Source organism: Cololabis saira, chromosome 22 (genome assembly GCF_033807715.1).
Source record: "Cololabis saira isolate AMF1-May2022 chromosome 22, fColSai1.1, whole genome shotgun sequence".
NCBI lineage: Eukaryota > Metazoa > Chordata > Actinopteri > Beloniformes > Belonidae > Cololabis > Cololabis saira.
In genome coordinates, this window is record NC_084608.1 from 28,616,598 (window position 1) to 28,641,136 (window position 24,539).

Here is a 24,539-nt window from a genome sequence, read left to right on the forward strand (position 1 = left end):
GATGCTGTCCTATTACAGCTTTACGATTTACCCTGTTGTTGTTCTCACCGAGCCTGAGCCGTCTCTCTCTCTCTCGAGGGGGAAACTTCCTCTGCATCCCTAAATCTGTTTCAGAGAAACGTCTCTATTGGAGGGCAGAGACGAGTCCAGTTCATTTCTATTGGATGTGATGGTGGAGGGGGATTCATACTGAGGATCTGTCTTGTTCTCTGCAGGGGGAGCCAGGGGTTGCAGGACCACCAGGGGTTCCTGGTTTGCAGGGACTAAAAGGGGCAGAGGTCGGTATCATCAAGGTTCCTGGCATATTTTAACACGCATTATGTCTTTTAGACCAATAGCTCAACAAATGGCTGTTCATGTGTGACATACTGTATACGTCACATGTGTAGCAAGGACAACAAGGACATTAGTCCGTGCTGCAGATGATTATGAAGTCATGGCGCTGGTGGGATGAGACTAGTATTTTAACAGTATTTTCAGGTATTTTAAGAAGGGTTTAGAACAGGGCTCGGCAACCTGCGGCTCTTTAGCACCGCCCTAGTCGCTCCTGGAGCTTTTTAAAAAAAATGTTTGACCTTTTTTTTTTTTTTCCTTTTTTTTCTTTTTTTCTTTTTTTTCTTCTTTTTTTCCTTTTTTCCTCTTTTTCTTCCTTTTTCCTTTCCTTTTTAATCTTGACATTTCACCTTTTTTCTCAACATTTCGACATTTCTCGAAATTTTGACTTTTTTCTCGAAATTTTGACTTTTTTCTCGACATTTCGACTTTTTTCTTTACATTTCGACTTTCTTCATGAAATTTTAACTATTTCCTCGACATTTCGACTTTTTTCTCAACATTTCGACTTTTTTTCGACATTTCAACTCTTTTCTCAAGATTGTACTTCAACATTAATCTTGACATTTCGACTTTTTTCTCAATATTTCGACTTTTCTCGACATTTAGACTTTTTTCTCGAAGTGCATAATGAAAAAAAAAATCTTCCCCCAGTTCTAACTAATATAGAAACATGCAGCATGTGTTGCCTTCATTCTAAGGCTTATACAAGACTTTTCATTTTTTGCGGCTCCAGACATATTTGTTTTTTGTATTTTTGGTCCAATATGGCTCTTTCAACATTTTGGGTTGCCGACCCCTGGTTTAGAAGATGAGGAGGAGGAAGACCCAGGACCTGATATTACAGCACTTTACTTTAGTCGTAGCCGTCCACAGGCCACTAATGAAGTAGTACTTGGGGGACATGTTACCTGAGAGGATGTTGTAGAAACCTCATGCTGAGTATGACGGTAGTTGTTTGTTCTACCATCTTAAAAGCTTTGTCATTTCTGTTTCTCTCTATTTTACAAAATTACATGAAGTATTTGGGTCAATGACGTGACGCGTATATTTTCTGAAAAACAGATTTTTCTTTTCAATTCAAAAAAGGTTTAAATGGATAAAAAAATACCAGATATATGACCTACCTGTCCCACATATGGACTCACTTGAATTTTACAAAAAATACTAGTTATTTGGGATTTTGTTGTTGTTTTAAGCGTCTAAATGTCATGTGGTGCGACCGTCCGACCATGACTCTTGGTTTTGAAAACATTTTTTGAAATCACTCTAAATGTTTTTAAAATCAATCTTCTTCTATCTGGCATCATTTCCGAACTGTCTTGTAGTGTGTAAGATTTGTATTTATATTTCCATCATAATATACAAACAAAGTTTGACTGATGTCCATTTTATGAAATATCATGTGGCGCGACCATTAAAAAAACAACCATTTTTGTATAATACTGAAAACTTGTAAAAAAAAGATGTCAAGATGTTAAGGAAATTAATTTATTTTAATATGAATCATGGTTGCACCGCATGACCTTTTTTAAGGCTAGTGCCAATTCATCTTGACAAAAAACTCAATTTAAATTTTTTATATGAATTTATGTGTACACAACATTCTTAATGTTTGAACTACTGCAATAGATATTCTTTTTTTTATTATTTTAAAATTGACCTGTTGAAAATCCTTATTCGTCATTGACCCATTTGCAAAGTACAATACATAGTAATCAATAAGGGAAATACAGTCAGTAAATATATACAGGTTTGTCATAAAGTTCAGTGAGTTGGGAGGTTTAAGTTAATGAAGTCCTGAAAACTTTGACAAAGGTCACAGATGGTTACATTCAATTACCTCTATCATTGTAAAGCATCTTTTTGTAATTGATAAGCTATATTTATATTTAATAATTTAACAGTGAAAAGTACTATTAATTTATTTAACCTTGTGTGTCCATCAACAGGGATCAAAGGGGGACAACGGTGATCCAGGACAGAAGGTGAAACGTCTTACAGATACTTTAGCAACACGTGTTTCTAGCAGAGTATTAAACTGTCAACGTTGCTGTTCTAGGGAGAATCTGGACGAGATGGACTCAGTCTACCGGGCCCTCCAGGACCACCGGGACTACCAGGACCCGTCATCAACCTCCGTGATGTAAGCAGCAACCCAGCAAAGCTTTGAGACAAACTCTGGCTTTAATGGAAGTTCATTAACCTGCTGAAGGACGAGGGCGTGGTCACGTTAATGAACAGTACTGTTGTAAAAGTAGATGGATGAATATGTTCATGCAGCGTTGGTTCTTTCTGACAAAGCTCTCATCTTTTCTCCACAGCTTCTTCTCAACGATACAGATGATGCCTTTAACATCTCAGGGATTTTTGAAACTCAGGGATCGGCTGTAAGTATCAGATTAATTCTTTGTGGATCAGATTATTTTGATGAAAAGTACTGGTTAATGCTTTTGCACCGTACATGCGTTCAGCATCCTGGGTTTGCTGTTGCAAAGAATGAGACGTAATTACCAGAGTCTGATGCACGTCACATCCACGTGACTTGTCTAATAGTTCGACAACAACATATGGATTTGACGTGTTTGAGAAAGTTGACTTTACATGACTGAAACATTTTATTGCCTTTTTATTTTCTTTTTTTTTGTAGCAGGGATCGCAAGGTCCAAAGGGTGAAGTTGGTTGGCCAGGTTTACAAGGACCTTCAGGACTTAAAGTAAGTGATGTATTTAAAACTAATCACCAACAGAAACTAGGGCTCGGCGATAAGGACCAAAAGTCATATCTCTATATTTTTTCTAGCTGAATGGCGATACTCGATATATATCGATATTTTTTCTGTGCCATAATTGGGGTTTCCCCCAAAGCATTATAGCATAGCATCTCTGTTAGCTTCATTTTTTTCTGAGGCAAACCCTTGAAAAAACAGTCAGTTTTAATACAAAGCCTCGTGCCAAATGTCACAAAACCTTTTATTAACAGAGGTCTGCACAATATCAAAATGTATAAAACAAATGAAATACAAATAAACTGCCTGCATATATAGAATAACAATGCTTCTTGAATAAAATAAAATAAATATCCCTTTCCTGCATAACAATTCAATTAAAATACACTGTGCAATTAATACAATGTAAATCGATATAAACGATATTGTCTCGTACCATATCGCATTTGAAAATATATCGATATATATTAAGATCTCGATATATCGCCCAGCCCTAACAGAAACTGACATTATTAGAAATTATAAACTTATTAAACTGGGGAAATGAATGAAATATGCCCATGCGAGTCTTTTTATGAACACAATACCAGACAACATTTGTGAACATGCATGTTGTTTTTCTCTGTTTACATATGGTTTCCTTATGTGTCTGTGTGCAGGGTGAAAAGGGGGAGCCAGGATTAATTATGTCAGCAGATGGATCCATGATGTCTGACCTGGCTGGACCAGAGGGGCCCAAAGGAATCAAGGCAATATACCTGTCACTACTTTTACCCATTCTTCCAGGAAATCACTTAAACATGGATCAGAGGCGGTTTGTTCATGAGGGCGACTGTGTCACGCACGACCACTAGGATAGCATTCATTCATTCACTCTAATGCTCCGTTAGAACCACCTGTTCAGTGGCATCTCTATGGGTTCTGGGAGGGCTTGCACATCCATGCTTCCATGATTCGTAATAGCGGTCCAACAGGGCAGTGACTTCACTTTCAGGGTCAACATTGTTACTGTCAGCAGCGACTGAAGCAGGGCCGGTTCTAGAAAATGATGACCAGGGCTGCATCTCAGATCAGAGGGGGTGCACATGCCTGGCACGTTATTCAACACTAAATTAAGCATTTTCCCATCATTTCAAGCGGAATGATACTAGCAAAACAAGAATATTTAAAGTGTATTTCAAATGCTTTATTGCAGCAATATTGCTGCAGAACAAAGAAAATGCTACATTTAGTCTGGGCTACCTCACCCATCAGACAATCTAGCAACAGATGTTTCTTACCCTGAAAATACAACATACTGTAGAAATTCAAACTAATTTTATCTATACAGCTCATAATGGCAAATTTATCTACGTGAGATCATAGTGTTAATAGATGAATGAGTCAAACAGTGTTAGTGCGTTTGCGGGCTAGTTTTTCAAACCATCGCTGCTCCAGTTCAATGCCACCAGCATAACGTGTACGACGCCAGCTGCTACGGTTTTCAGCCATCCTTTCCCAGCTAGATGTATCGACATTTAACGCTTTCATATCGCGTTTCGCGACATCCTTGAAGCGAAGAAGTGGACGTCCTCTCCTTCGCACACCCTCACAAAGCTCGCCGTAGAGGATGCACTTGGGCAGCCGGTAGTCTGGCATTCTGTGCAGGTGACCAAGCCAATGGAGCCTTCTGATCTTCAGAGTTTGGAAGAGAGATTTGCTGCCAGCCCGTTTCAAAACGTCTTCGTTCGTGACCCTGTCCTGCCACTTAATTCCCGGTATGTGCCTTAGGCAACGCATATGGAAGGAGTTCAGCCTTTGTTCTTGACGGGCATATACAGCTCAAAACCATCACTAAACATGACAGTCATTTCAAGTGGAATGATACCAGACAAACAATAATATTTAAAGTGTCTTTCAAGTGCATTTTTGCAGCAATATCGCTGCAGAACAAAGAAAATGCTACATTTAGTCTGGGCTACCTCACCCATCAGACAATCTAGCAACAGAAAATAAAACATAGAAAAATAAATAACCAAAATAAATATAACCATAAATGTAAACTTGCTGGCGTGGTTGTGCTTGAACCACTTCCGAATATCCATCGTTACTTTGTGTTAACGGAGCAGCAGAGAGTCTTGCTGGTGCAGGAAACTGCTGGACGCAGATGAGTGACGTACACTGGCTGATTTATGGTTCCGTGTTGCACCAACGCAGAGCTTACGGCGTAGGATACGCGGGGACGCGAACGTACGGTGCGCGTCGCCGCATCCCCTACGCCGTAGGCTACGCCGTCGATTTAACGCGGAACCATAAATCAGGCTTAACGCGCGGGCATTTGTCAGTTTTCTTTTCGTCTTTTCAACTGAGCATGCATGTAAACGCATAAACTGAGGGTGCAATGCTTATGCACACTTGTAGAACCGGGCCTGGACTGATGTGCCCTTCAATCAGCGTAATAATAAGAAAAAATTGGTAGTAAAAAAGGACCCCCCTGAGACCACATTTACACATCATACAAGTTTGTGTAAAGGGTGAGAAATCTTACAGTTGCTGATTTTTCAAGCAGCTGATATGGTTTCTTTTATCTGTAATGGCCCTGTTATTCCACAAGGTGGCACTATTCCACTGAAATGTTGGCTAAATATCATCTTCCAATAGTAAAGATGTTTATGGGAGTTTTAATAGCATAGTCACATTTCAATTAATTAATTAATTAATTCAATAATTAATAATTAAAGGTATTTAATTTACAAATCCCCTGCAGGAAACCACTGCAACCACAATGTATGCCTATAAAAATATAACATTGCCACCATAACAAGGCGTTTCTGCTAACAACGCCAGTAGCCGCACCCACCACTGTCATGGATAATGGATATAAACAAGTTCTTGAGTAAATAAGTGAATTTATGACCAATAAATTCCAGCAAAGCTCAAATAAACCCATCTTTGTTGGCAGGGAGATGACGGTGTTCAGGGACCGGCTGGAATTCCAGTAAGTATTCCCAGCGGGCAACAGAAAAACCTCACACCTTTTACAACAACATCAAACTAAATCATTTCCGCTGCTGTAGATGGAACATCATGCATACATAGATCAATATGTTTATTTAATTCACCCATTCCCTCCCATTCCCAACAGGGACCAGTTGGGCCAGCAGGACCTAAAGGAGAATTTGGATTCCCTGGACGACCCGTAAGCAGCATGACCTTCCTGAGCATTTACAGCATCTTTAGAAATAAACTGTGAAACTTAACATAGTTTTCTGCCAATCGTAGAACTTGCAGTTTAAATTGAGTGTAAATTAAGTCACAACAAGGTTATTTGGTAAATTGTTCAATGCAATCAGTAGCAGAACTTGACTGTTTCTTGCTAAACATCTTTTTCTTGTGTAGGGTCGTCCAGGCCTGCTGGGACCTAGAGGGGAGAAAGGAGACCCTCGAGGCCTGCCGGTAAGTTACATGGAAAATACTGCAGTGATTTGTTCGCTATCAATTGCTCGTATTTGATTTATTTTTATATTAATCAAGAACCACAATGGAGTCATTTTACTCTGATCACGCCTGCAGGAACCTGTTGTTTTAGCTTGGCCAGCTCAGCTTAGACTAGTCTATGATGCTTTTTTTTTTTTTTTAATTGTTTCTTTATTTGGAAAGGAAAAGTCAATAAAACGATACAGCAACACTCAATAAAATGAAAATGAATGCCCTTCCAGTTTTGCTAGTTTAAGTCACAAAAATTAACGTTTACATGAACTATGAACAGAAAGGGGGTCGGGTCTACTGGGGCCGTGGGTCCAGGTCCCGGGTCTCCTTGGGCCGTCACCTGCCGCTGCTGTGTTGAACCAATCATAAAACCCAGTCGAGGTCAAAACAACGAATTACATATTACCAGTGAAATCAAACAAAATCTGCTCTCATGGGGGTGATAAATACAATCCAGTTATTCCAAATCTTATAGAATATGTCCCGTTGTGCTTTTAGTTGAAAGGTCAGCTTTTCCATCCTAAAAATCTCTAAGGTGATAACAATCCAGTCTTCTAGAGTAGGTGGGGTCGGAGTTAACCATCTCCTGGTAATTGCTTTCTTACTTGCCACCAAGAGCAATTGCAGCAATTTTATCTCTCGCCTACATTCCAAAACAGTAACATGACCTAGATATAACACGTCAAAACTCAGAGGAAACTGAATGTTAAAAACTGTGCTTACTGAAGCCTGGATACCCCTCCAGAACACTTTCAGCTTGGGGCAGTCCCAAAAAATGTGATAGTGGTTAGCCACAGTCGAGCCACATTGTCTCCAACATGGCAAATTTGCACCTTTGTATTTCTCCTGATACGGTGTCTTGAAATATCTAATACGGTAATATTCTTCCAACAATGCTCTCTCCAGTCCATGGAGCTAGATGTTGTCCATTGGAAGGACCAGATATTGCCCCAAGTCTCCTCAGAAATGTCAATCATTGCTTCCCTTTCCTTTTCAATATGTGGTAAAATTCTAATTCGACATCTGAGAGATCTGTCATTTTACATTCACGATCGATATAAGATCGTAGTTGCAGATATCTATGGAAATCATTTCGTTGTAAGCCATGTTTATCCTGTAAAACCTCAAAGCTGAATACAGTGTTCTTATGAGTGAGTGAAAGAAATGTTGTAAAACCATACATTGTCCACGATTTGAAGCTAGAATCATGCTTGTTGGGGAGAAAATCAGAATCAAACGCAAACCATCTGATTATTCTCAACATTCTATGTATATTGCTCATATTAATCACCTTCTGCCAGACTTGAAACCTGTGGTTCAGCCATGGGTTCCCCAACTTCTGTAACTGACACATTATACCCTCATCCGCCAACACAGCTTGAATGGGGAATGGATATTCCAGATTGGACTCCAACTCCTTCCACTTAGCCGCGTATGTTCCATTACTCCAATATAGTAGAGGAGCTATTTGTTCAGCATAATAATAATTCTTTAGACAAGGGAGACCCATCCCCCCAAAATCCTTGTGAAGTTGAAGGGTGGCATATTTAATTCTCGGTTTCCGGCCCAAGTCTATGATGCTTATTAATTATATTAATTGCAGATGCAATCAATGCATACGGAAGTTACTGAAAACCCAGAAATGACAGAAGAAGTTAAAGGCCACGTCTGCTGTTTTGAAACTTTGCTTTACTACTTAATCAATGTTCCACCTCCTAAAACAAGACCCTATAAACTGAGAACGTGACAGTTTAAGATAGTTTTGAACCTTTCATCAGTGAGGGGAAAAAAGCATCATATAGGACCTTTTAATGCTGATAAAATGCATACTTTAAACTGGTCTTTCCCATCCTCTACCCCTTTAGGGACTCCCCGGCCCTCCTGGACCTCCGGGCCGCCCAGGAATCTTCAACTGCCCCAAAGGGGTAAATACATTAATACGTTATGCCGTCCTAAAGTCAGTCCCTGTAATAATTTCCCGTTTTTTTTTAATGGCCATATTGTCTCTCCTCATCTGGCATCTTAAGACAGTGTTCCCCATCCCTCCGAGACCCCACTGCAAAATGCCAGTAGGTTTATGAGTGTAATAACAGTGTGCTACTAAAGCATGTTATAATTAAGGCCTGTAACACTTTAACCTTCTATCACAGCCAGTGTCAGAGAACGGTTTACTCTTTTCTTTGTTTCTGTAAGACATTGAGATATTGATTTTCTCTGACATGGGCTCCTTAAAGAGTTGTGGATCCACTTTACTGTAACCCCTCAAAGGTTGAGGCATCCATCTTCGTCAAACCCCATTTCTCCTCTTCATGTCTAAACATCTGTGGTGTCCAATAGAGAAACTCACGCCAACATTCAGGCCTCCTCCTCCTCTACAATAACCATCGTTCACTTTTTCTTTCACCACTTTTCCTTCACACACTGTTCTGTGCATGTGCTAACTGGCACTACCACAACTTTTCCTTACTCAGAACATCTTGGGCTCGATTCCAAAATATTCCTGCACTCTGCATGTCAGCTCTGGAAAGACGAAGGCTCGCTGCCAAAAACTAACCGAGGTAGAAATAAAATCACATTAACTGAAAATCTGCATGAGGGTGCATTTGCATGTCTTCACATTACAGATGGGATGACTGTAAGGGATGGCACTAACAGTCTGACACGTTTATTATCAAGCTCTGTCAACGCTGACAGTTGTTTCTACTTGGTTATTCCAGCTCAACCCCAACGGGACCATTGCAGCTGGTAGGTTGGATCACTTTATAAGCTGTTTGGCTTAAACCTACTTAATTAAAACAGTATTCAAAAATCATATCAGAAATACAAATCATGGGTTTCATTTTTCGTCTCCAAGGAAACTGCAATTCAGGACTAAAAGGAGAAAAGGGCGAGAGAGGCCTTCCAGGAATACCAGCTCCTCCAAGTGAGTCCTGCAGTCTTCACCTCACACCTTAACTGGAGATGGAGATAAATGGTTTTTCCACTAATTGCCTTCACTCTGTTGTGGTCAAACACCTTTTCTTCTGTTAACTGCTCTGTACTTTTCTTTTCTAGGCACATTTCTCCCCGGAGGAGGCTGGGTACGTTTCACGCAGAAGCTTTTTGTTTCATTTTGGTCTTGGTGACCAGAGGTGTCAAGTAACGAAGTACAAATACTTTGTTACCTTACTTAAGTAGAAATTTTGGTTATCTATACTTCACTGGAGTAATTATTTTTCAGACGACTTTTTACTTTTACTCCTTACATTTTCACACAATTATCTGTACTTTTTACTCCTTACATTTTAAAAACAGCCTTGTTACTCTATTTCATTTCGGCCTTTAAAAAAAAACTATCCAGTTAAATTGCTCCATCCGGATAGAGTGAATTTGGTTGTGGTTGTGGCACAGATGTTCTTCCTGCAACTAAACTTGGATGTACATTCCAATAAAGGTTAGGATAAATGATAACATGCCTCTGAAGTTTGACTTTTTGCACCATTACAATACTTATAGGCAACTAGTCATCATATTCTGCTCTCTGAAACACATGTTAATGCTCAATAGTACACATATATGGTTCTTTAATATATTTGCATTATACTAAGATGCATTCATTTTCAATGGCTTTTGTCCTTAATGGCTTTTTCCCCCTTACATTACTTTTACTTTTATACTTTAAGTAGTTTTGAAACCAGTACTTTCATACTTTTACTTGAGTAAAAAACGTGAGTTGATACTTCAACTTCTACAGGAGTATTTTTAAACTCTAGTATCTATACTTCTACCTGAGTAATGAATGTAAATACTTTTGACACCTGTTGGTGACTCGGCTTGTTCGTCTTATCTTGTGTGTTTTTAATCCGTGTGCTCACAGGGGTCGAGGGGTGAGCCGGGCATCAATGGGCAAAAGGGAGAGAAGGGAGAGAAGGGGGATGCGGGCTATCCAGGTCAGCCAGGTATCCCAGGAAGGTCAGGACTGGTGGTGAGTCCGTGTTTCACAAAGTGTTGTAACTTTTTCCAAAGTCGAGACAAAAGCAGTCAGTAACTTCTTCCTGGCGCTTTTCAGGGGCCCAAAGGGGATTCAGTGCTCGGTCCTCCGGGGCGTCCAGGGACGCCAGGTCCACCAGGAGCTGCCGGCTACGGCAGACCGGGTCTCCCAGGCCCTCCAGGCCCCCCGGGGCCCTCTGGAGGACCCCTCAGATACGGTTCAGGTGCATACATACATCAGAACTGTATCATAAATGATGATGGCACTATGGTGGAATAAAGAAATATGTTTGGATAAGCTGATGATGATATTTAGTAACAGAAGGAGAGACACGGACACTTATTATAGATGGTATTGAAATGAATAGAGTAAGGAAAACCACGTTTTTGGGTGTCATGCTGGATGAGAATTTGAATTGGAAATCAGATATACATTATACAAAGATAAAAATATCAAAAACAATTGCTCTGTTACACAAAGTAAAGGATTCATTGGACAACAAAGCATTGTATATTTTATATAACACTCTGATTGTTCCATATCTGACCTACTGTGTTGAAGTTTGGGGAAATGCCTGTAAAACATATTCAGTCAATTTTCATTCTGCAGAAAAGAGCCATAAGAATAATTAGTAGAAAACAATATAGAGATACAACAAATCCATTATTCCTTCAGTTAAAATTGTTGAAATTTCATGAATTAGTACACTTTAGCATTCTGCAAATTATGCTTAAAGCTCATGAAAAAACTTTACCAATCAACATTCAGAAAAGATTTGAAAAAAGAGAAAGCAAGTATAACTTAAAAGGAACAGAGATTTTAAAAAAAAAACAAGATTCAGGACTAAATTGATGGAACGTTGTGTTTCTGTGAAAGGAATCAGTTTATGGAACAATCTGAGTAAAGAAAACAAAGAATCCAAATCAAACATTACATTCAAAAGAACAATTACATTTTATTTTAGTTTAATTTTTTATTTGCTTAGTTGTTGTTGTGTTTTTTATTTTTTTTTTATTTTTAATTTGTTATTTGTGAATTTATTTCTTGGAAAAAGGGGCAGATTAGATAAGATTCTTCTTCTTTCTGCTCCCTTTTCATTCACAATTTATGAACATTTGTATTTGTATTGAATTGTTTGTTTTATTTTTTGAATGAAATAAAGAATAAAATGAAAATGAAATTAAATGAAAGCTCAATGAATGATGTTAAATCTCTTGGTTATAGCAGGTCTGAACATTGCTGGCCCCCCTGGACCTCCAGGACCCCCCGGACCTGCTGGTGCTTCAAGTAACCCAGGAGCTGTAAGTTAGTTGGGACGAGCTAAATGTTAGACTCAAGTTGAATAAGTTGTTGAAAACCCCCTTTATTATATACACTTGTCTGAATGGCATGTACAACTGTTTTCAGCTGAAAAGCTTCCCAACTCGGGAGATTATGATGCAGCAAACCGCCAGGGACCCAGAGGGAACTATGGCCTTCGTAACAGGAACAGGAAGTCTCTACCTGAAGGTTTCCCAGGGATGGAAAGAGATACAGGTCTGCTTGATATTCCCTCAAGTATCTCCACAGTTCTGCTTTACAAATGTGCTGAATCATACTGTTGATCAAGCTCAACACAGTCAGTTATTTGTGTGTGAAAGAGGAAAAAAATAATAACTTTTTGCTACCTACTAACGGCCTTTACAGTAGGGATGGGCGGTATGGACTAAAAAATGTATCACGATAATTTCTGGCATTTATCCCGATAACGATAAAAATGACGATAAAAAAAATACCAATTTAACTCCACCTTTGTAACTATAAATCTATCTCGCCATGTTTGTTACACAAAAACATCATCAATGGGAATTTATCCTTTTCTTTTTCTTTCTTTCTTTCAGGCTCATTTCTTTCTTTCTTTCTTTCTTTCTTTCTTTCTTTCTTTCTTTCTTTCTTTCTTTCTTTCTTTCTTTCTTTCTTTCTTTCTTTCTTTCTTTCTTTCTTTCTTTCTTTCTTTCTTTCTTTCTTTCTTTCTTTCTTTCAGGCTCATTTCCTTCTTTCCTTCCTTCTTTTCTCCCTTCCTTCCTTCTTTCCTTCTTTTCTCCCTTCCTTCCTTCTTTCCTTGTTTTCTCCCTTCCTTCCTTCCTTCCTTCCTTCCTTCCTTCCTTCCTTCCTTCCTTCCTTCCTTCCTTCCTTCCTTCCTTCCTTCCTTCCTTCCTTCCTTCCTTCCTTCCTTCCTTCCTTCCTTCCTTCACATACGTTGTGCGTGGATTTAACGCAGAACCATAAATCAGCTTTACACAAAAACATCATCAACCGGAATTTATCATTTTTACCGTGAGATGACAAATTCTTAGCGTGAGGAATTTTTTTGACGGTTTATCGTGAACGGTAAAATACCGCCCATTCCTACTTTAGAGGCGGCTGAAGTCACCACAAGCTGAAATAACACGGGATCCTGATTATTTCTATTTTATCCTCACAGCTCGGCAGTCTAATCTACCTCTCCTCCAATAACTTTATTCCACAAGATGAGGTACTTATTATCACTTTTGCTGAGTAAATTAATGTTTTGTAGGATGTTGAACTGCAGTAACGGGATGTTTGAACCTGTTTTAAGCCTCAGGTTGCGTATCATGTAAGAGGACACACGATGCAAAGAATCCCTTCAGTCAAAGAGAGGGTAAGCCTTACCGACGTTTAATGTCTGCTTTTAGTCGTGTTTGATCAAATCCTTTCTAGACTAATGATATTCAGCATGTTGATTATGGTGTTAATGTTTAACCATTGGACAAAAACGATTCCGTTTCCTCCACCCGTCCCAGCTCAACCTGGTGGCCTTGAACCAGCCGCACTCGGGGGACATGATGGGGCTGGACACGGCCGACCGGATGTGTTACGAGCAGGCCAAGGCCATGGGTCTGAGTCCCAACTACCGGGCCTTCGTTTCCTCCCACAAGCAAGACCTGGTCCATGTCGTCTACCCTGGTTTCCGGGAAACTCTGCCAGTGACCAACCTCAGAGTGAGTCTGCTCCCCTGCAAAACCCCTAAAAGAGTCTAAAAGTGTTTTGTTTGACGTGTGTTTAAACTACAACCTGTGTCCTCAGGGAGACGTCATGTTCAAGAACTGGCGTTCAGTTTTCAGCCGTGACATGGGGCCAATCCATTCCAGGATACCCATCTACTCCTTTGATGGCCGGGATGTTTTAGTCGACCCCTTCTGGTCTGTACACTTGGTTTACCGCTGAAACGTTTGGTTGTGCACAGTACTCGAGTTGTAAAAATCAGGGGGGATGGTGGATTTTATGATATGGAGACGGATAATTTGTGCTGGTTATAAATAATATAATATATTACAAATAATAGCACTGACCAAAACACCTGCAGAAATACTGCAGGAATGACATAGCAGCAGTTAAATGCAGCCTTCTGTAAGCTTTAAATATCCACTGGGCTTACATCAAATACATCAAAACACTAAAATAAAAAACTGAACTTATCAATATGCCTCTGTCCTTCACAGGATAAGTAAAATGGATCACTGCAAAAACTCAAAATCTTAACAAGAACATTTGTCTTATTTCTAGTTAAAATGTGTCATTTTAGTAAAAAAATCTCATTACACTTAAAACAAGACTCATCACTGGAAAAAACAACAATTTTCACCTGTTTCAAGTAGATTTTTACTTGAAATAAGTAGAATAATCTGCCAGTGGAACAAGATTTTTTTGCTTGTAATAAGAAGATAAATCTTGTCCCACTGGCAGATTTTCCTACTTATTTCAAGTGAAAATTTACTTGAAACAGGTAAAAATTGTCAAATATTTTTCTGGTGTTATTTTTCTGGTGATGACTCTAAATGTTGAAATAGCAGTAAAACCACATTCATTGATGAAATGACATAAGGGATGGAAAGGGAGGATGGCAGTTTTACAGGGGGGATGATTTTGACCGTTTTTATTTCAGGGGGGGAACCATCCCCCCTCATCCCCCCTCAACTCCAGTACTGGTTGTGCATCTGTTCCTGTCTGCAATAGTGATGGTTTCCATCCTCTCCCCATCAGGCCTCACAAGAGTATCTGGCACGGCTCCACCGGTAGGGGACACAGACTGGTGGACAAACACTGCGAGACGTGGAGAGCGGGTGACATTTCCGTCATGGGCCAGTCGTCCAGCCTGACCGCCGGGCTGCTCCTGGGCCAGCAGACGAGGAGCTGCTCCAACGAGTTCATCGTCCTCTGTATCGAGACCCACAAAACTACTTAACTCCCCTCAACGTAGCTCTACCGAGGAGCCCAGGGAACCGAGGAGCCCAGCCACCATAAACACAAACGCCTCTCGGAAAAGGTTTGAGGAAATTGACTTCAGCACATCTCGGGTGTTATATGTAGAATTGGGAGTTTTAAAACGTTGCACCCTGAAGCCTTCTTTTATAAAGACGATGTTGCAACCCGTCCCTCCATTTCCATCACTTTGTTCATGAGGATGGACGCCATAACCTGCTCCTGACAACAGCTCCGTGCATCTTCCCTCCAGGTGAGCTTAGATTCGGTTGATGCTACGCTGTCGGACAGGAATCATGTTGTGGAATCGTTGCCAAACAAAGGAAAGAAACGTTCCTTTGTTTGGCAAAACCTGCAAGAATTTCAACTTGGTGGCACATATTCGGATGTAAAATGAAACGGAGAGGTTGAGGGCTCAGCTAAATGAGCATGATGCAAACATTTCAAGCACAATGTGGTAATGAAGCGATGCACACTTGGCTCATCAGAGAAAAGTGGCTTCATTTGTAAAACTACACCAGCGATGGATTCCTCCCTGCAGCCAGCCAGACGTGCTGGGGGTCATGTGACCTTCAGGAGAACACCAGAGACTGAGGCGGCTGCAGGAACCTGAACATCCCCAGAAACGTGGCAGCCCAGAGACTTTTGTGATTGAAACATAGAACGCTACCCTCCTATTTTTGTTTACAGGTTGTCTTGGAAGTTTTTAAACCAACTTTGAGCGTCAGGAATATTTTTTTGTTTCTTCTTAAAGGCCAGAACTTTCCATGATGTACACGGTCCCTCATCCAACCAAGGGATCGCCAGACAACTGCTGATGCCACCAGTCATTTTTGATGCACTGTACTTTCTTTTTATTTCTTTTTTTTTTAGGTTCAACATTTGTAAGATTTTAGATTGTATTGTAGCTTTTCATACATCTTGATGATCTCACATCTCATCAGCTCTTTCTCTTAATACGCTTATTTAATTTAAACTCGATGATTTATTTATACCGTCACAGCACATAACGTGAAATCAGATGATTAAATTTAAGAATGTAATTTATCATTTTCAAATGTGTTCTTCTCCCACAGCTTGTTTTTCTGTTTTGTTTTTGTACATCCTCCTTTTTTTAAATTAAGTTTGGATTTATTTTTTTTAACCAATAGTCTAAATTTCACCAAGTTTTAAGGTGACATTAAATCAAAAAATACAGTTTTATCTTGGAAAGAAAAACAAAACACGAACTCAAAAGTGAAAGCACGTTTTGTACAAATATTGGTGCTTTATTGAATAAATCTCTTTTCATAACTTGTTTATGTTTCTTTTCAAGGCAGTTGAGACTAAATGAATGATTCCCTAAAAAGGGTGTTGTGCCGGTTTCCCGGCTCAGTTCCTGGTTCCGCTCTCAACCTGGATTATTAAGCAGCTGAAGATCACGTCACACCTGAGGGGACAGACCCTGACCGAGTGTGACCAATAAGCTCAGCGTGTGTCGCAGACCTTTAGCCAAAAGGGTACACCCTGCTATCCTGATTGATTTCACGTCTCTTTCACGTGGCTGCTGCTTCAGCTCCTCAGGTGCCGAGGTCTGACCCACTACAGTTGAGTTACCGAGGAGGTGACTCCTGCCTCTGTTTACAAGACTTACTTTAATCTGGACAAACGGGGCCGTGCTGTGACAATCATGTTCCTGCATTTAATTAATTTCCTTTCAGGGATTAATGAAGTATTTTTGAATTGAATTTGAATTTCTCCAGGAAGGATTGCTCCTCTGAGACGCTGATCAGCGGCACTGGTGCACCACAGGGAACTGTCCTTTCCCCACTCTTGTTCACACCACTCCAACTTAAAGGGGACCTATTATGATAAACATGTTTTTTCCTCTTCCCACACTTGTAAAAGTTGCCAAAAACGCCTATCCAAGGTGTACCCAAAGTAAATTGAAAGCTATTCTTGAACCTTGACGTACATGGATGGTTCTGGTCTCTTTTGAAAGGTAACACTCTGAAGTTTTTTCTCCAACTGTCAGAATCACTGTAACTGCTACTAGAATTGAGTAATCTAACTTTGAACACACTGAAATAGAAGGTTTTTTCTTTCCGCCTGAAATTTGTTTGTAATTACATGTCTGCAGATGAGTGAATACTTGGCTTATTAGCTGGAAAACACAATGGGATCACAGCCTGAAGCCTTATCTAGTGCAACATCAAAATTGATAAAAATAGCACAGAAAATGAGTATTTTACACTTGTTTTTGTGAGACTATGTCTAGGCGTTTCCAAAAATGGCCATTTGGAGACGCTCAGTTTTGCTCACTGAAAGTTTTCAGATGACGCTCAGCGCTCATGCTGCGGGTTTTTATAGAGACCCCGTGGTGTCATACGTTGTTGTGTTCAGGATCTCATTGGCTATAGAATGTGCCTGTCATCAGCATGATTGGCCGCAATTGGCTCATTTTTTTCATGACAAAAGGGGGGCATGAGCCTATTTCCAACACAGACGGTCATTGGCTGTTGATGGCTGTGGACGGCCAGAGGAATGGTCCGATTGGTCCAAATAGGTGTCAATCAATAGGACACGACCCCAACTCCATCTTGAGAATAGGAATTGTATTGGAAAGACCATGGATGTATTATAGAAACTGGATTGGAGACTAAAAATGGCCGCCCATTCATTTCAATGCATTCTGCTTGTCACTACCTGATGTGAGTCGCTACCCGATTTGAGTCACGCATGCGCAGTTGCATCCAACAACAGGGAATGTTATGCTATATAAGGGTATTGATGCAAAAAATCTTTATATTATTTTTGGCAAAAAATATTTATATTATTTTTAGCAATCATAGCTAAGCATGATAGCCAAATTACCTTTCAAGATGTAATTACTCATAGAACGAGTAATCTTCCATTTGTCAGCTTTTCCCAAACAAGGATGAAACTTCCGGATTCCATGTAGGCATGGAGATGGTGGAAAACATTAAAGTCGCTCATTTTAATCAATAATCGGGTAATGACAACACTACTTCTCCACTGAAATGCACATGTTGGACTCGACTGCGCATGCGTGACTCAAATCGGGTAGCGGACTCACATCAGGTAGTGACACTGCTCAGCCAGCGCATAAGCCGAAAAAATCTCTGACTTCCGGGTTTACTTCCGCATACAGCGGCCCATAGAGCATGCGCAGTTGAGTCACCTCCCATGATGCTCTGGGGCCTCCCATCATGCCCCGGGGCAATGACGCGAGTATTAATATAATATGTATTAATATAATATCTTAATTAATGTATATTATTACATGTATAGCATTACATATATTATTAATGTATTAATATAATATAATTATATAATATATATTAATATAAAACATCCGTGGAATGCACGGACACGGCTGTGACGTCAGCCGTGACGTCACGCCCAGAAAGAGACTTTTCTTTTACTTTTCTGGCCGTTATAAAACATTTTTGACGGATATAAAGTCCATGACTTAAAAATATAGAATACAAAGATTAGTAATTGCCGGGGATTACAGCTGGAGGTGTCCTGTGAACAGTTTTAGAGGCTTCTCTTTTACTATTGCGGTCTATGGGAAAAAAGCTTTCTGGGCCGCATGGGATTTTTGGTTGCAGTACCGCGGTTGGCCACTGGAAAAAATCGGCGCGCCTTCTGACTGCCAGACCCGGGGGCTGGGAAAGACTCGCAAACCAGAGTTACAATGAATGAAAGTTGAAAATGTGGCACATCAAGCGGCTAATTTCTAATGATGCAGCGGCTGTTTGTGGATATTTACTGTTATAATGATGTATTTTGGACTAAATACTTTACTGGATTGGATATACTGAACCTTCCTGAATGTAACAAGACCGTTTTTGTGGGAATATTTTTCAACATATGATTTCTATGAAGATAAATAGGTGAGTTGCATCATTTGCACAAATCTTTCTTTGTTTGTTTGTGGTGTCGATATGTACCAGCTGCTTTGATTATATCCTGAAATGGTTTATATGGCTGTAATCACAAGAATCTTAGCTTTCCAAAGATATGTGGCATTATTAACTCACAACAAATTGAACTGTGTAAATGACCTAGTTATGTAAATTAGGTCAGATGGCCCAAGTGCGGGCCCCCTCCCAACATGAAAAGTGGTCTCCCCTCAGCCTGCCAACTCAGAGAAGGAGGAAAGCAACCAAATTCTGCAGTGTCTGTACAGCCGCCCGGATGAGCCATCCAGTGTGATGTGGCTTCTACGAGCCGTTCAGATTCTGCTCCCGTCGTTACGTAACAACGGGCGCGATTTACATAGTTTGGCCTCCGATGCGTGAAAACACGCCCACAACTAACTCCGCTGGCCGGAGCTTCCGCCATTTTTTCGTGGCGGTGCATCGTGTCATTCAGGCAGCCAATCAGCACAGAGCCTCATTATCATAGCCCCGCCCACTCAGAACCCTGCATAGATAATGAGGTTAGAGAATGGGAAGATAAAGACATGGCTGAGAGGCTGAATTTCTAATTTATTTAGCAAAAACAATCAAAAGCTTGTTTTTAAGACATTCAAGGCCTTTTTAAAATAGGTATTAGATGTCATAATAGGTCCCCTTTAAGATCAGGGCTGCATCATAGTTCATTAAATGGTTACTTTTCAATTGCCAAACATTCACATCCTAAATGGCAACAATACATTTGGCCAGTCAGATGGACCATTACTGCTTGAGATGGCAATTTAGCGCAGAAAGCGCCTTCTACATGTGCACAGCTCGCATTTTAGACTTATGCAACCTTATACAACTATGTTGTGTTCACTTGGTATTAGCATGAGACACCCAACTAGATGCTCTGATGGACAGAAATGCTAATTTTATTTTATAATTTCCTTCCTTTCAATATCTCTATTTTAGATTTTGTATTTCAAACTTCTATTTGCATTTTATTATGTAATTCATCCTCTTTCCTGGACACCTGATTTTGCCACAAGAACCATAAAGTACAGTATCTTTCTTTACCGTTAATGCAGAACTGCAAAAACTAAACATTTTACACAATGTTGGCATCATTGAAGTCGCAGTTGTAAACATGTCAACACTTTCTCCCCAGTGATGGTCATTCTGAATTTTAGTATTTTATTAAAGTTGCTGAGTCAGCTGTTAACTGGATGATTGACAGCTGGGCTCTAATGCGCATCATCAGACGACTATCATGTTTTTGCTCACTTTTGACATCTAAGCTCATGGAGTTCATGTAATAAAATAAGAATTATGTTGAACTTTTATTCATCAGTAGAGATTTGCTGACCCAACACTGAAATGTTAACTTAAGAATGACTTTATTCTTCTAACCTATTTCTCTGTTTTGGAGTTAATCATCTTCAAAGATGAAAATGTGTTTAATTCTGTGAGGTAAAAGTCCCTCTGACTCGTTCCTCTGACCCAACTTACCACCAGGTGGAGATCAATCAACAGCTCAGCTCCTACAATCTCCTAAACGGACAGTGGTAAATAGTCTGGATCTTACTTTTTATCCATTCACACAAACACACTACTGTGGTTCTATAATATTTGTATTCTATATACAGAAATGATTAGATTGGCTGAATGCTAAAGCATCTCCATGGTTTCAGCTGGTCCTATTCTTTTGATGTCATCTTCCTCTCAACTGGTCTTCCTGTCTTAAGCCCATCTTCTTCTCTTTAAGAAAGAAATCCTCTTAAGTGCCTTCTCCTGTCATCAGCTCCTCTCTTCTTCCATCATCTGAAGAGGTTTCAAATGTTTGAGCTGTATGTTTTGCCTGGTTTTAGCAATTTTCAATGTTTTTTGTCATTCAGCATGGCAACATTCAACCATTCAGTTTCAAAGGTAAAACAGCATTTTCTAGTTTTTACAATAAAACTTCAGGGAGCACATCAAGGTGCATCACAATGCAGCCATCTTTTCAATTTCAGTTCAAAGACACAAGCACTGGTTAGAACCTGATCTCTGACCCAAAGGTGCAGGGAAGCTACCACGTTTCTAGGAGATGGGCTTCAAGGAAATAGGTGAAAGAATCTTTGATTGTTTTATCTTCTTCTAGCATCTTCACCGATTGTTTTGATTGCAAATTTTTCCAACTCTTTAACTTCTTCGCAACTTTCTTGGGTGACATTGAGAGCTCGGGAGAGGGAATTGTAAAAGGCATCTCCAAAGTCAGCCTGAATCATATTTTCTATCAGGTTCTGTTGAAACAACTGGAAACTCACGAGACTAAAGCTTGTAGGATGTTAGTGTATGAGCGCCCTCGTAATCGCATGATGCGTCTTCTGTTTTTATGGAAATTAAAAAAAAACAGTTTTTTGCTGTTGCAAAAAAAGTTTTTTGCGGTCTCCCTTTCTCTAGAAATACTCGTCTTTTCTTTTTAAAGTTAATTAAAAGAAATACTTTGACATAAACAAAACTGGATACATTTTACATTTATAAATAAGATAAAGCCGACCTCCCAGTCTGTCATCCTGCTGGAGTCAGCAGCAGCGACCCTGCAGGTGGAGGGATGGGTGGATGGATGGATGGATGGATGGACATCCAAGCTTATCCAGACTCCTAGGGCCGCTGTAGCCACTAGAGGGGGCCCTAAACTCCAAGGTCAGCTGCAAGACATATACTTTAGGAAAAGTAAAATGACCAGTTTATTTTTTGTCTAAGTAAGAAAGATTTGAGTGCATCTCAGTGAAAGTAAAGTAAGAACACTGTTCTTTCTGACATATTTAAGAGTTTAGAGTTTTCTCTGTAACTTGGCAAGTCAATAAGGCAAGGGAAGGCAAGTTTATTGGAGATTAAAGCATACATAAAAAGCATGATTTAAAGTTTAAATAAATGGCAATAATAATAAATAAATAAAACATAATAGGATTTACAGGACATAATTAAAACTCAAATTTAAAAGTAGCAGTGTAGAAAAGAGTAAAAAAGCAATAATTAAAGACAAACAGACATCACTTAAAAATAATCAACATATGAGATGCAGTAATGTTTGCAGTGCATTGTGGGAGATTACTGAAATGCAGCAGTAAATAAAAAAGTTTTTCAAACTTGATTTAAAGCAACTGAGAGTGTCAGCAGCCCTGATGCATTCTGGGAGTTTGTTCCACAGGTGAGGAGCATAAAATTTGAAAGCAGCCTCACCGTGTTTGGTTGTAACTGGTTACTGCCTGCGTCACCGTGACGACCGGAGGGTTCTGGTTGGTCCATGATGGACCAGGAGATCAGAGATGTGTTTTGGTCTGAGACCATTCAGAAATGTATAAACCAACAGAAGGATTTTAACATCTATTCTGTGACAGACAGGAACTCAGTGTAAAGATCTAAGAACTGGGCTGATGGTCCACTCTCCTCGTCGTTGGATTTATTAGGGAGAACAGCGTTAAAATAGTCCAGTCTACCAGAGATAAAAGCAGGAGTCTTTCTAAATCCTACTGACCCATCAGTCCTTTAATCCTCCATGTTCTTCAGGTGATAACAGGCTGACTTCACTTCTGTCTTAATGCTGTTAAAGTTCAGGAATCCAGAACCACTCAGATGCATCTTATCATCTTGTCAGGATGTCTGTTTTTTGTTACTCCCTTGTTACTCCTCCTTCATGAAGTTGGGTAATCTGAGTTTTCTCTTGCAAACATTTAAGATGACAAAATCAGACATTCTTAGTTTTTTTTTGTTTTTTTTAATGATGTAATTTTATCCTCGACTCACTAAGTAATAACCAGAGGAAACAGTCATATTAAACCTGCTACTCCTGGTACTCCTCTGACTCGAGCCCTTACTGCTCCTCAGTTTGGCTTGGTTTCAAGGGACAACATCTTTTCAAATAAAAACCAATTGAAATAATAAAGAAAACAACTATTTAACATGTAGCTGTGAGTTGATCTTTAAAGCTTGATACCCTGCATCATCAGAGCTTGTTTGGCATCTTCATGGGTCAATTCCTTATTCCTTTATCGTTTTGCATACAGCCTTTTGGCAGGAATGACATGCGTGAACAAAAACAGCTTTAATAATGGGTCTTTTCTCTCTTAAATGTGACTGCTGGAGTCGTTCATTTATGAGTCAGTTTGCTGCGATCATGGATTTATTCACTTCAGGGGGTTTTAAGCTCCGACTGTAGATCTGATTTCAAACAGTTCTTTACAAACTTGCATACAGCTTTTTGCATTTTTGATATAAATATCCAGTATCATTAAGATAACACATGCTGTGCAGTGAGCTTTTTTTGTTTAACATATCCATATCCCATGTTGCCAACCTCTCCAACATAAATGCAATGTTGGCATTCTGTCAGGAACTGATGCCAAACCAGATCCTGCAGAGAACGGAGACGATGGTGCTAATAACTACCATGGCCTACTCACAAATTGAAGAGTTTACTTTCCTCTTGGGTCACTTGTAACTCGGCCTGTAGATCGTTGGTGGTACAAACACAGAACTGATTCACCAACTTAAACACTTGTGAATCCATCGCAGCTTTGACTTGGCTCCTGCATGTGTGTGATTTCCACCATGCTGCCTTTACCATGATCCCACTCTGATTTCCCTTGGGCGAGCCTCTTGGGTCTGTTAGCAAAAACAATTACAAACCAAGAAACCATGGAGCACAAAGATCCGAGCTCTTAACGAGCCGACCCTGCGGACTGATGGAGCTGAAAGGCTGGAGTGTAAACAAGTCTTTGTTGCAGGAGCCGCTCTGCTTTTTAATGCCAACCGTGAGCAAGCGTGTGTCTCGGGTGAACGCTGAAGCTAATGTGATGTTATTATATTTCATTTGCTTGTTAATAGGGAGAGCTTGGTGTGAGCGGGCAACCAGGACCCAAGGTGAGATGTGTTCACTGCCCGTTTGACTGGATAATGAACCATCTTTACATCATCAGCAATGATAATTATGCTGGTGTTTCATACTGTCATCGTAGCCTGTAACACAGAACATTATCTCTGCCTCTCTGAGTCCTAGTGTTACTTTGTTACATTTAACAGCCAAAATGTGTGTGTGTGTGTGTGTGTGTGTGTGTGTGTGTTGTCAAACGATTATTTTTTTTAATCGCATGTTGTCCATAGTTAACTCGCGGTTAATCGCACATTTATTCACACATTTCTAGCTGTTCTGAATTATCTTAAGGTATTTTTTTTATGTTTTTGATACTGTTAACAACATGAGAAAGGGCAAATATGCTTGCTTTATGCCAATGTTTATTTAACTTTCCACAAAAAAGCTTTTGACCTGAATGTAACTCCTTCATAAATACAAACACAATGTAGCCCCAACTTTACACTTGTAAAGACTTGTAAAAACTTAAGATTGTTTTTTTTAAGCAGCTCAATGTAAAACAATGAACCATATGCATCACAAACATTGTACAAGAAGTGCATTGGTCAGTTAAATTCTCCATGTAACTTTGTCTAACCTCATATGGAGGAAAATAAAAGGCTCAGTGGGATCAAAACAGGGTGATACAAAAAAAATCACAAACAAATAAAGTGCACATGTAACAGCAGGGAGTTTAACTCAACCTATAAAGTGCAGTTAGGCTATAATAAGTTAATACTTAGATTCTTTGGAACAGATCTCTCTTTGCTCATCTAATGTATTCAGGTGAGGAACCAGCCTCCTTCCCTCACATCTATCAGCGTTGTCTGCTTTTGACGGGCGGGGAGGGGGACAGGGGTGTTTGAAGTAGTGTGTGTTTCTGATGAAACATCTCCTGTTGAAAGTTTAAGGGATTAAGTGGCATTTTAAGTGATGTGTGCGTCCATTTCAGTTGCTCTCAAATACTCAAGGAAC

At 39.8% G+C, this 24,539-nt stretch overlaps 1 protein-coding gene across 1 annotated transcript in view; it reads left to right on the forward strand.

Moving 5' to 3' along the window:
• LOC133423039 (collagen alpha-1(XVIII) chain-like) overlaps nt 1-16,055 on the forward strand; it is an 82,546-nt gene extending 66,491 nt beyond the window's left edge. Inside the window, exons 22-44 of the mRNA XM_061713127.1 lie at nt 216-278; nt 2,286-2,321; nt 2,396-2,479; nt 2,658-2,723; nt 2,987-3,049; nt 3,721-3,810; nt 6,003-6,038; nt 6,186-6,239; nt 6,440-6,496; nt 8,395-8,454; nt 8,557-8,598; nt 9,247-9,274; nt 9,384-9,452; nt 9,584-9,609; nt 10,386-10,493; nt 10,578-10,722; nt 11,724-11,800; nt 11,907-12,035; nt 12,964-13,014; nt 13,099-13,161; nt 13,304-13,501; nt 13,587-13,702; nt 14,544-16,055. Coding sequence (XP_061569111.1) covers nt 216-278; nt 2,286-2,321; nt 2,396-2,479; nt 2,658-2,723; nt 2,987-3,049; nt 3,721-3,810; nt 6,003-6,038; nt 6,186-6,239; nt 6,440-6,496; nt 8,395-8,454; nt 8,557-8,598; nt 9,247-9,274; nt 9,384-9,452; nt 9,584-9,609; nt 10,386-10,493; nt 10,578-10,722; nt 11,724-11,800; nt 11,907-12,035; nt 12,964-13,014; nt 13,099-13,161; nt 13,304-13,501; nt 13,587-13,702; nt 14,544-14,745 — 1,863 coding nt within the window. The 3' untranslated portion in view covers nt 14,746-16,055. The remainder of the gene's footprint in view (nt 1-215; nt 279-2,285; nt 2,322-2,395; nt 2,480-2,657; nt 2,724-2,986; nt 3,050-3,720; nt 3,811-6,002; nt 6,039-6,185; nt 6,240-6,439; nt 6,497-8,394; nt 8,455-8,556; nt 8,599-9,246; nt 9,275-9,383; nt 9,453-9,583; nt 9,610-10,385; nt 10,494-10,577; nt 10,723-11,723; nt 11,801-11,906; nt 12,036-12,963; nt 13,015-13,098; nt 13,162-13,303; nt 13,502-13,586; nt 13,703-14,543) is intronic.
• The last annotated feature ends 8,484 nt before the right edge of the window (nt 16,056-24,539 follow it).